The 13,104-nt window shown below is 45.5% G+C and overlaps 1 protein-coding gene across 3 annotated transcripts in view; it reads left to right on the top strand.

The window, feature by feature from the left end:
- Positions 1-514: 514 nt before the first annotated feature.
- Positions 515-13,104, top strand: part of LOC116948087 (B-cadherin-like) — a 51,926-nt gene continuing 39,336 nt past the window's right edge. For 2 of the 3 annotated variants that reach the window (XM_032964414.2, XM_032964413.2), the window contains exons 1-2: positions 515-644; positions 7,208-7,286. In XM_032964414.2, the coding sequence (XP_032820305.1) occupies positions 600-644; positions 7,208-7,286 (124 nt within the window). In that variant the 5' untranslated portion in view covers positions 515-599. Of the gene's footprint in view, positions 645-7,207; positions 7,287-9,520; positions 9,588-13,104 lie in introns of those variants that run through there. The other variant, XM_032964415.2, reaches the window with a different exon arrangement.

The raw sequence follows: 13,104 nt of genomic DNA, 5'->3' as shown, positions 1-13,104 counted from the left end.
TACATCTGGCTCAAGGCCTCCCTCCGCCTTGGTCTCTGACCTCTGGGTGCCACTCCAATGCCAGTTCCACCAACATGCCCTCCTCCATCCTGCACGCGGTCCCACCAATCGTGACCTCCTCTCTGCCTGATTCATCAATAACTGTTTATGTATGTTGAATTTATATCCAACCGTGTTGATCGGAGGTGCCATATCTCCACGTCGTAATGTATAACAAGTTGCCTGTGTTATGCATGCGGATTATTTTTTTTAATTGCTACATTATATTTCAGATTTCCAAGTTGCCTACCCATTGTATTCGAACACATGCAAACTTGTTACATATTACGACGTGGAGATATGGTACCTCTGGATTAACGCGGTTGGAGAGGAAGTCCACATCCATAAACAGTCATCGATGGATGAGATTAAGCTTGAAGACGGCGTCACAAAGTCGGTCCATCCCGTTCATCCCCCCAGCCGGTGAATGGTTTGTGCCATCACGCCCACTCACTCACCTGGTGTACCTACGTGCCCGTGTGTGCAGTGAACTCAATCACCCCAAGCTCTGGCCGTGATAAGACCAAGCGGGGTCTCCTCTCTGCGCATCGGTAACCGTGATGTCTCCTCACGCTGGCCTCATTCTCCTTGCCCTAACGTGGCTGGTAAGTTGCCCAGACCAGCTGCTGATTAGTTGATTTACGTTGTTTTCGTGCGACACTCCTTTGGCGGTTGTGCACAGAGCACGAGTAATTTAAACTCAGCACATTTGTAAAAAAAATAAACCACTGCTCTGAAAGGAAAACAATAGGCAACGTTTCAGGCAAGGACCCTTACGTTCTAAAATAATATTTATTTGTTTCTTTTAGGGCAGCGTTATTTGCCGAATGTGTTGAGTTCTTGTCAATGCATTGATGGTGACTGTTCAAATTCCGCAGTGCATTCTGTTGCTATGTTAGTTTGGTGCATTGCTTATGTGCTGCGGTATCTCAGTCGTGTATATATATTAAATAATAATGTTTGGCTTTGTTTGTACTGCAATCGACTAGTACTGTATTAAGAGATGTTTACATCTGCACGATCGGATGGCGAAATCATAATCATGACAGAGTTAATATTGACTAAAACTTTATCACACCAACTATGTCTGCTTGCATCAATTACTATTGTTTGAGCGCACATCAGGTCAGAGGTGTACAAAGGTGCAATTGAGAACACTCGCACTGCTTGCAACTGTGTTGTGGCCATACAGATATAAATAGTATCCACATTCATGCTCAGTGTTATTAAACTATGTTACCAGACACTGGAACCTGTGTGGTCACTTTTGAACCCGCCATAATGATGACAACCACCATCGCACGGTACATCGCAATTCATAATAAAGGTTTGTTTTTGTTGGGGGATTCGAGTGTGTAAGTATATAGGTGTCGTTAACCTAATACACGCCCGACTCAGCCAACTTGTAAGGTTTGTCACGTAAACGAAACGTGTCGAGTAGTTACAACTTCAGCACGCCGGTGTATTGGAGAGTAAACCCACGACAGATTTGTCACGTTTTGTTTACGTGATGCACCTTACTAATTGGCGTTGTCGGGTGGTGGTGGCTTAACGACACATTGACATTTACGCGATCTTACCACAGACAAACAAACAAAAACCCTTTACCATGAACAACATTTGTCGCGAAAGCTCTGCTACTGCGAATTGAACAGTGCGAGTTAGGTGAGTGTCTGCCTGGTCCCGTGAGCCACGCATCAATGCTAATCCTTTGTTAGTGATAGAGGAAGATTGTTGGAAATCTCCCATGGGTGGGGGGGGGGTGTCCCCTTAGGCGAAACAAATTGCACGCTTGAGGCGTTTAGTTATATTATGGGAGTAACGTAATGCAATTAACCTACAATGACCACAATTCCACATTCCCCTATCGGAACCCATTCTCTCGACGTAGGATGACCACTTGAATTTCAACAAAGCGGAACTTGTTTTATTGGCCCCCGCATGATGATTGTGTGCAAACTCATTGTGTTGTTGTTGTAGGACATGGGCAAAACCACACCCACGATAAACAATGTTCTGTCTCCCCATATACATGACATAAATGTCTACCACATCAGCCTATTTGCTTTCCAGACCCAATGTTATCGTTCAGCATGTATTTAAGCGGGCAAACTCTGGACTCGTTTCGACCTTCTGGGTCTCACCAGCAGAGCCACATCCGTATGCCAACACTTAATCAGGATTTAAAACGCCTTTCAATCGAGAGGAGTGTTCCATTGACAGTGTCAAACGGGCAGATGTGTAACTTCATAGTGTAACTGGTGCCAACCGCTCGTTTAGAAATGCGGAAGCAAGGTTGGTAGGCCGCACTTGTGTGAGACAAAGAAGTGTGTAGTATTCATATTAAGCGCTTGATTAAACCTAAACGTGTTTTGTAAATGTCTCATTATTTACGCACTCGCGGCTTGGTTTTTCAATCGCTATTCGACAGTTTAATCACCAATCAACTCATCATCCAACCAGTCTACATTCTGATGCAGAATTGTCATAATATGTGTGTGTGGTGGCGGGACGGGAAAACTGTATTCATATATTTGTTATGTAATGTATAGAATGAACAAGTATGAATGCTCACTGACAAATTTGTCACTAATTATTCCAGTGAAGAGAGTTATTTTTTCATGCTTTTGTAAAATTCTGGCATGAACACTAACTCCACTCCTAACCATATATCACTCACCAACATTAATCATGGCTGGGAATCAAACTCAGGTTTCTGGATTCGTAGCACAGTGCTGTGCCCGGACGACCTCACTAGCTATAAGGCTACTCACGCAATCGTTCTGTTCATGTGTGTGTGTGTGAATGTGTGCTGGCGAATCCCAGACCCCTCCAAAAGAACATCTACACCACTTCTAAACATTCAGGCTGATCTGCCTACGATCCAGTTCAGTTCAGTTTATTTTGGTATAGCCCTGTGAGACATTCGGCTCTTGAATCGGGTGCAACCACAACAAACAAAAAAAACAAAAACACGAACAAGAAAAACATCTTAAAGATCCATCCTGGGTTTAACCAGACTGGAAATATCTGAACACAGTGCCATTAGTGGGCTCCTCTGGCAGGCAAGGCTACGTTGGCTGGGTCATATAGCCCACATGCCCAGCCATAACATGCCTATGTAGCTTCTTTTGTGCCAGATAGAGGGGGCTAAACGGGCACGACACGGGCTCGAGAAGCGATGGGCTGATGTGGTACAGGGGGAAGTAGAGCTGAGTGGAATTGCCAAAGACTGGTACCAGTGGTGTCAAGATTGGTCTCGGTGGGGGAGGCTTTGAAGGAATTTACTGGGTAATTGGAGGCAGTCGCCCTCCAACAACAGTGGAGGGCAGATAAGCGACGCTCACAACAACGAGCAGAGTGCTGGGAGGCTAAAATGCAGCACATTGACAGTAGAGAGCACAGCTGGTGAATCTGTCAGTCATCTCAGTCAACCCATAACACCTGGGTCTGTCCCGTGACCTCCTATCAGTGAGCCTTCGACACGTCACATTGTCTCAAAGTCCACCTAGCCTGGCACAAGTGCTGCGGTGACGTCACCAGCACTTAGTGGCATTTGGCGGCTATCGTTGTGGACTTGTTTCATTGTCGTATTGTGCATTTGGGTGTGTGGGTGTGAATGTGAGGAGCTCAGTGATTTGAGCATTGTGCTCCTATGTATCATAGTTGAACTTCAAACCTCCTGCATGTGAACACAGTTCCCGGGAACAAGTTCCCAACAACAAAAAAACAATCCTAGTGTCGCGGTCCATCAACTCCCTTGAGACACTGGTGGAACCATCAACCGGATCAGAACACCAACAGGCTGTTGTACACATCTCCTTCATAGATGGAACATTTAAGACAAGCCCCGGTGCGATTGTGGCCAGTCAAACCAAAACTGTGGGTGAACCATTGTCGTCTGCGCTCCTCCAACGAAGGAAGAATAGAAAAAAACGACACCAAAGCTCCCCTTACGCCCTCTCGTGGCTAGCCAGACCTCGACATTGACATTTAACTCCGGAACATATTGCCAATATGCAAGAATAGAATAGTCGATTAACGGCAATATGTGGGCGCCACGGTGGCTAGGAGATGTTAACCTCGCCTGGTATACAGGAGGGCGTGGGTTCGATCCCGACCCTGGCGACTGCTGCATATTTATATTTGGAGTTTGCATGTTCTCCCCGTGGCCGTGTTGATTTTTCTCCGGGTCCTCTGGTTTTTTATCCTCCACATTTAGAAATCACGCGTTTAGATGATTTGTCTGCTATAAATTCCCACGTGATAAGCCACTTCGTTGAGCTTTCATTGTTGGCCAGGTCACTTCTGAACAAGAACTACATATTGCTCACTGTGCCTTACCTGGTAAAAAAGGAAATTAAGAATAAAATAAAAACACAATATTAGTCTCGTTAAACATCGCTACGAGGAATGCAGTATAGGGGAGTGTGCATGATTACGCGCACCAACAATACAACCTATTCCTGAAACAATACGCAGCTCTTAAGTAGATATTACTCACGTGCAAAAATTGTACCAGGCTAAGGCTGAAAATTGATCTTAGCAACCGTTGCCGACTTTCCCAAGACTATCACATTCCTAATTGCTTATGCCTCAAAAGTACATAAAATGGCTGTTATTCCCCACAAACTTTGCTTTTGTGACCAGGACAGTGATATTTTAAAATTTACCTATTTTCAATGAGAAAACGTGTGCATTTGTGTCATTCCTTCAAAAAAATTGTGTTACATAGTGAATTATCCTTACTTAACCTGCATCACGCAGCAGAGATATTGATCAGACATTGCTTGAATTGATCAATACGAGCCAATGCCCACAGCCATCCAATAAATTATCTTGCATTTTCTTGATTTCAGGTCACAATTCTGTTTAAGAGGGGATTATTGTTTCGTCCCTTTCATACGGTCTCATTAGTTTTGTTCGTTTGAGACAGACGAGATCGCCAAAGAAGTTCAACATACATACTATCCATACAATCTGCATACATCGTGATAATCGATTGTTCTTGCACCCGCAATTATATGCATGTATACTGAGTTACGAATTAATCTTGCTTCACGCGTGACAAATACACGCGTGACAAATACACGCGTCCCATTATTAAGTGGGTAAACAAAAACAAAAGAAAGAGTTTAATTCATGCATAACCTTGAAATTGCGGAAAGTAGAGTCCTGATGCCTTACGTCTATACATTAATCATGTTACAATTTGTTAATTATTGTCCTGCGTGTTATTGCTGTGGGTGTGCCACTCTGTAAGATGTGTTGAGCATGATTCACGATTACATAAAAACCACAATTCCTGCCATGTAAGATTACGCACACACTCACTGCACCATAGCCACAAAAAGCAGATGTGAAATATGCCAATACTTTTGCATTTGTGATGTTAAGGTTGGTAAATTGTTGGACAATATACACACTTAAATAATTGGCATTCCTGTGATTGAAATTAATATTTGATACACCTTTGAAAAATGTAGTACATTAATGAAAAATCAGTTTTACCCCTTCTGGCATTAAAAAAAGGTGTTAAGATGTTCAAACATCAAAAAGATACCCTTTACAAGGAATAAAGTCTGCATTAACCACACGTATTTGCAGTGAACATGCAAACAAAACATGCTCTGATAATATTTGCATTGTCTTTGAAACAGATCGGCCTACACCAGAGAGAGCAGCCTTCTTTGTGGCCCAGTCTCACCAGTGCCAGGCCAGAGAACGCCAAAAGGCGAACAGCACAACACCAATGCACATATCAGAGCATTTATAGCTTGGGTTGAGTAGCTTTATCATGGGACCTTTTTCATACTTTGATACTGACAAAAAACGTCCCATGATGTAGTCTGCATTGGATTTGTTTTCTTCCAGTGTTATGATTACTGTGCTATTGCCGTCACGTCACCAGATCAAGTCACCATCCTATTGCCGTGCAGAGCAGTTCAACCCTTCGTGTTCGAAGATGGCCCACAAAAGTTGATATCGCAGAGTTCGGTTGAATCATAGGCGGCTGCCTGTGTTTGAACACGGTATCTCAACGATGATGTATACGATCACGATTTCAATTTGTCACACTCGTCATTGGACAGAGGAAATGGCAATTAGTCAATTCAGGATGGATGCATTCCAAAGGCAACTGTTTGAACTTGGGAAATTCTGATGGATTTTAAAGTTGACCAAGTTGAAACAAATTATGATATCTTTTTTAAATGCTGTGACGGATGCAAATGTGTTTAACTTGTTTTATTTTAGCTCACAGGTTTTGGTCCTACATTTAAGAAAAGTTATAACGAATTAAAACAATAGAACATTTATCTGGGTTTTCTGGTTTCCTCTCACTTGTGTAGTGAGTCACTTCAGAGACACTAATAGTAGGAGGCATACACGTTTATTCTACACCTTCCACAGTAGAGGGGATAACTGCACACGGATCAGGACAGCCAGCACACTGCCTGACCCAACACCGACGAGGAGGACGAAGTCTTCGTAGACGATGGCTCCATTCCCAAATCGCAGCAGCCCCGACCCAGCGTCGGGGCCGCCCTTTTATTCTCCCCAGCGTGGCCTGGCTCCGCCCTCAGCCACGCCTCCTTCTGGAACCTACCAGAAGGCTCTGGGCTCTGCCCCACGTGGCCCCTCTGTCACCTTTACCCTACATCCGTGCCTGTCACGTGCCCTACTGGCAGACCGGCCGCTGTATCCTCAAATGCCCTTCACTGCCAGTAACCGGCGCTACGCGCCCCAGTGGCACACTTCACCTGCCCTGGTGGTAGACCAGGCTATTACACCCACGATCCCACTCTCTACCAGTAACCAGCGCTATGCGCCGTAGTGACCCATTCTATGTCACTACACTTGTATAAACAAAATCCCACTAAATAGCAATTTAAAAATATGTATACTTAAATAACGAGAGAAAAAGCGCACATAACTAGAAAATTATCATCATAGAGAAAATAAATACAAATTATTGAGTTATCAGAAAATCTGAGATGGTTCATTATTTTCTCCATTAATATTTATGCCTTTATTTATTCAATACAGCATGTCACAGCAACATTAGTTGTCTTCTGAAACATGTCAAGATTGTTCCTGTATTTGTACATAATGTTCCGTGTGATGATGACTGTAATTATTTAACTGTTCATTTTTTCCTTTTCTCAAGGGATCATTTGCCCTGGTGAATGGCAATCGCCAGGCAAGCTCTCATCTTAATCTTCCAGCGAACGCTGAGAGATATAAAAGTAGGTTTCATATCCACGTTTTAATTAAACAAAATGCATTTTTACGAACATAAGCTGGAACAGCAATCTCTACTACATCTGTGCTGTCACCTGTCTGTATCTGATAGAACTTGCACGATCGGATTTTTGGTTATGCACCCCATTTATAGAACATATCGGTATTCATCGTACAAGCAATTATTCTAATATTTATCAAGATTCCTGACAACGCGCCCAACCAATTGAAACGCTGCACGGCAAGCAACAGACAGCGCTATCAAAGTTGTAAGGGAAAGGGGTCACTGTCATACTTCGCTTAAATTGAGCACGGTTATAAATAACAGACGATGGGCATGAATTCCCGAGTGGAGCAGTGCAAGGGAAGCAGCGGAAGGAGAAGCGTTGCGACCCGAAGTTCAACGCAGTGCAAATGTGATGCAACAGTCATTCCGCTGAATGTCATACTGCTTGAAGACCCACCATGTACCTGTTGCTTGGACAGTTTCCCTGAATATGGGATGTGGTATTAAATGTACATATAGAGAGGAGAGTACATGGTGTTCATGGAGTGATTTTATATAAGTTTATATTCATGAATACCAATCAGTGCTGAGTGGTATGCGAGCCAGTCTCGGGCCCATTTTCACCAGCCGCACTAACTATTATGGTGAAGTTTGGTCAAACAACCCCCATGATTGAAACCACATGTGGGATTAGAGCACAAATCAGAATTAGAAGAGTACATATCCAGATTGGGGATCAACTCCTGGCTCAAGAGCCAATAAAGTGAGCAGCACTTTGTTGAGAGTCAACAGTAGTTATGTTATTAAGACAAAGGACTGAACTAAACTATTTAAAATAAACTCATTTGATTTTACCATGTAAGGCCCACTAAGCTATATAGTTCTTTTTCAGAAGCAATCTGGCCACAAATGAAAACCCAACGAAGTGGCTTATCATGTTGAAATTTATAGCTGTCAAATAATCAAAACGCACGTTTCTAAATGTGGTGGGAAAAACCGGAGGACCCAGATAAAAATCCACGGGAAAAAACATGCAAACTCCATAAAATACAGGCGTTAGAGTCGGAATCGAATACCAGGCGAGGTAGTAAACATCAATGCCATGGGAATGTGTAATTTTCAGCACTGGCTTAGACCACCAGTAGACATGAGCCACCACCCCATGCTATATTTGACCCGAATATTAAGGAAGAGTCCTTTTTCAGAGCCATAATATTGGGCATGTTATGTGCATCTGTAAAAATGTGCAGTTTGGGGGCAATCTCAACGAGGGAACGGCGTTGTGTGCCCACTCCGAAAAGCATCATCGTGGCTTAGACGTCAGCGACGTTTCACAGGTTACGACTGGTGCCCGCCCTCCACCCCCACACTGCTCACAAGCCCTGTGTAAGATGGGTGTGGAAGGACATGGATTTCATCACAACGCTTCACAAACGCCACCGTCTAAAAATTTGACACGGCATAAGACAAAGATTCCCTGGAAAAGCTTAATAGGCGTTTACCTATAAAGGCTGCCTTAACAGACTGTTGGGGCAAGTGCTATTAGCGAGCACATATTAAGGCCGGCACGGCACACGATGGGTTGGGTGGTCAGTGCCACGCCCGTCCGCCATTGTCTCGATGTTTACACACCGCACCAGGTACTCATTTGATGCCGAGTCGACCTAGGGGAGGCTCAGGACCGGTTGAGATAATCGTCACTGGTGTTGGCCGTGAGCCGAGTCGAACCCATGTGGCCAGCATAAAAACACATCCGCCACAATCAATACCTAATTGTGCACCAATCCAATGTTTTGGCAAAGAGACAGCTTGTCTTTGATTTGGCTCGGAACCAAACTCTAGGCCAATGTGTATTATTTAAATAGATTTAAAAGGTGTCTGCACATATATGTTGATGTAATGGGAAAGTGCATTTATATGTATGTACGTTGAACTTCTTTCACATCGTACCTAGCCAAACGTGCTAATCGGATGCATTATTTACACTGCTAAGAACACTGACGTGTATAAGCAGCCAATATACAATAATCATTTACTCCTTTCCGGTGTAGCTCCAGACATAATTTATTCTCGAAGAGTCTAGAATATGCTTTTTTTATTGTCTTATTATGATGTTCTTATTTGGCTAGTAACTTCAGAATGAACGATGTGTTTAGCAACCTCCATGGATTATAAATAATGGATTGTAAGCCGATGACTAAATCACCAGGAAAATGTGTTTCATCTCTTAAGACCTCTGAAGCTAAGCGGGGTTGAGCCTGAATAAAGCCTGGATGGGCGACCACCATGCACAACACAGGTACTATAGGCCACGGGGCCACATGGTGGGCACCAGAGGGCAGTGTGGCAAATTCCATGATCATTGCATCCTATGCTACCCGTCTTCATCAACCTGCACCGACAAAGTGTGGACAAAAGATACCGATGACCCGCATGGCGCGCGAATGCCCTCATCCAGCAGTGGATTGACAAGGAGCACCCCACGTGTATTCCCAGGGAGAGGGAGGCGTTTATTTATGTCCCGTCTCCTGCATCAGTCCTGCAGGTTAAATCGCACCCAGCAACGACCAAACCGCACAAGCATTCCTGCACGTTCACCTTTCAAAACGACACGCACACGCCCAATCACCTGCAGCACCGTTCCGCCGTGTGTCCTCGCAGGTTACGCCAGAGCTTGTCCTTTCAAGCACAAGCTTTCTCCCACCCCCCACCCCTCCTCCTTCTTTGTTAATCTTTTCACTGTTACTCGCTGCCTACAATAGGTGCCTGTCGTAGACGTAGCTCTGCGGGAGTGGTGATGCGGCACCCAGGACGCTGCGCTTACGAAGCTGGCGACCCGGGTTCGATTCACGCTCACGGCCAACACCAGCGATGATTATCATCTGAACCGGTCCTGGCCTTCCCCTAGGTCGACTCAGCCTCGAATCAGTAGCTGGAGCGGCGTGCAAACATCGCCACTATGGAGATAAAGGCGGCCGGGCGTGGTGCTGGCCACCCACTCACTCGTGTGCCATGCTGGCCTTCATAGTTACTCGCTAATAGCACTTGCCACAACAGTCTGTAAAGGCTATTATAGGGACCTTTGTCTGCGCAATGAGCCCAGCAACTAGAGCTCGATTCCTAGCCACGGCTAACATCAGTGGCGAGTGATATCAAAGCCGGTCTTGTCCCCCATCACCAACCAACCCAGACTAGAGTGGTGAAGTATGGTCAAACAACTTGCATGCCCGATTCGGCACGGGGATGCAGTCCTCTGCAGAACTGATTCTGGGTCTCCTCTAGGCCGACTTAGCCTTAAATGAGTCCCTGGTGTGTAAACAGAAGCAGTGAGGAGGAAAAAGTGGCCAAACGTCACGCAGATCGCAACCATTCCTTGATTTGCTGCGCCAGCCTTCATAGGCGCTCGCTATCAGCACTCCGAAACTCAGTTGAGGGCTCTAAGGGAGATCATTGTCTTTTTGTTTGCAGGCAATATCAACGGTGTCCATCTATTCGCTGTCAATTCACATGCACTGCATCGTGATTTTAATTTTAAAAAATCACATTTTGGCCCAGGGCTGGTGTCACTGGTGAATTTCCCACATGCCAACTGTGTGAGTGTGTGAATGTGGTATGTGTCGTAGTGACAGCCGGGCGTGGTGCTGGCCACCCACCCCTCATGTGCCGTTCCAGCCTTCATACAGTGAGGGAAAAAAAGTATTTCATCCCCTGCTGATTTTGTACGTTTGCCCACTGACAAAGAAATTATCAGTCTATAATTTTAATTGTAGGTTTATTTGAACAGTGAGAGACAGAAAAACAACAACAACATCCAGAAAAAGCACGTCAAAAATGTTATAAATTGATTTGCATTTTAATGAGGGAAATAAGTATTTGACCCCTCTGCAAAACATGACTTAGTACTTGGTGGCAAAACCCTTGTTGGCAATCACAGAGGTCAGACGTTTCCTGCAGTTGGCCACCAGGTTTGCACACATCACAGGTGGGATTTTGTCCCACTCCTTTTTTGCAGATCTTCTCCAAGTCATTAAAGTTTCGAGGCTGACGTTTGGCAACTCGAACCTTCAGCTCACTCTACAGATTTTCTATGGGATTAAGGTCTGGAGACTGGCTAGGCCACTCCAGGACCTTAATGTGCTTCTTCTCGAGCCACTCCTTTGTTGCTTGGCCGTGTGTTTTGGGTCATTGTCATGCTGGAATACCCATCCACGACCCATTTCAATGCCCTGGCTGAGGGAAGGAGGTTCTCACCCAAGATTTGACGGTACATGGCCCCGTCCATCGTCCCTTTGATGCGGTGAAGTTGTTCTGTCCCCTTAGCAGAAAAACACCCCCAAAGCATAATGTTTCCACCTCCATGTTTGACGGTGGGGATGGTGTTCTTGGGGTCATAGGCAGCATTCCTCCTCCTCCAAACATGGCGAGTTGAGTTGATGCCAAAGAGCTCCATTTTGGTCTCATCTGACCACAACACTTTCACCCAGTTGTCCTCTGAATCATTCAGATGTTCATTGGCAAACTTCAGATGGGCATGTATATGTGCTTTCTTAAGCAGGGGGATCTTGCGGGCACTGCAGAATTTCAGTCTTTCATGGCGTAGTGTGTTACCAATTGTTTTCTTGGTGACTATGGTCCCAGCTGCCTTGAGATTATTGACAAGATCCTCCCGTGTAGTTCTGGGCCGATTCCTCACCGTTCTCATGATCATTGCAACTTCACGAGGTGAGATCTTGCATGAAGCCCCAGGCCGAGGGAGATTGACAGTTGTTTTGTGTTTCTTCCATTTGCGAATAATCGCACCAATTGTTGTCACCTTCTCACCAAGCTGCTGGGCAACGGTCTTGTAGCCAATTCCAGCCTTTTATAGGTCTACAATCTTGTCCCTGACATCCTTGGAGAGCTCTTTGGTCTTGGCCATGATGGAGAGTTTGGAATCTGATTGATTGATTGCTTCTATGGGCAGGTGTCTTTTATACAGGTAACAAGCTGAGATTAGGAGCACTCCCTTTAAGAGTGTGCTCCTAATCTCAGCTCGTTACCTGTGTAGTGGAGTAGGAAGGTGTGCTGGGGAAACTGCGCGAGTGTATTGATCACACGGACAGTGTGGGCTTTATCTGGAGTCAGCCTGAGGAGACGGCGGAAACAGTGGGGTCGTGTTAGGACAGGCAGGTGAAGAGGCTGGGGTGATGAGGTAACGGTCGGGCCAATTAAGCCAAAAGGGCTGTGATTGGTTGGTGCTGTTGCTGGGGCCGAGGAGGCGTCGAGGTGTCTGGAAAAAGGGAGGTGGTTGAAGACGCGAGGCATGCGGAGGCACGCGGACCAATTAATTAGCGATAATGAGAATTGGGATAAATCGGAGGGAGACAGAGAGAGAGAGGGAGTTTGGAGTTGGGAGCTGTGCGGTGAAGACGTGGGGTTCGGAAACAGAGTTTAGAAGAGAGTTGGAGCATAGTGATAGTGAAGCCGAAGCAGTTAGCAGTGGAGACAGCATGGTGATAGCGGAGCTGAAGCAAGACGAAGCAGCTAGCAGTGGAGTGAGCATAGTGATAGCGAAGCCGAAGCAAGACGAAGCAGTTAGCAGTGGAGTGAGCATAGTGATAGAGGAGCTGGAGACAAGGTGTGCGGAGACAGAGAAGTGAGATTGGGGTTCGCTGTGTGCGACGACGCTGTATAGCGGAGGAGCTGAGGAGGATAACCAGCAGTGGAGAGAGCGTAGGACTAGAGGAGTTGAAGACGTGTGTGTGTGTGCGGAGCAGAGCGACGTGACACTGTGAACCAAGGTGGTGAGCGAGACGGGCGAAGCACGGCGAGCGAGC

The sequence above is a fragment of the Petromyzon marinus genome, chromosome 32 (genome assembly GCF_048934315.1).
Source record: "Petromyzon marinus isolate PM22_M1 ecotype Great Lakes invasive population chromosome 32, UKy_Petmar_22M1.pri1.0, whole genome shotgun sequence".
Classification (NCBI taxonomy): Eukaryota; Metazoa; Chordata; class Hyperoartia; order Petromyzontiformes; family Petromyzontidae; genus Petromyzon; species Petromyzon marinus.
Note: the sequence above shows the minus strand (reverse complement) of the source record. Positions and strands in the feature narration are given on the sequence as shown.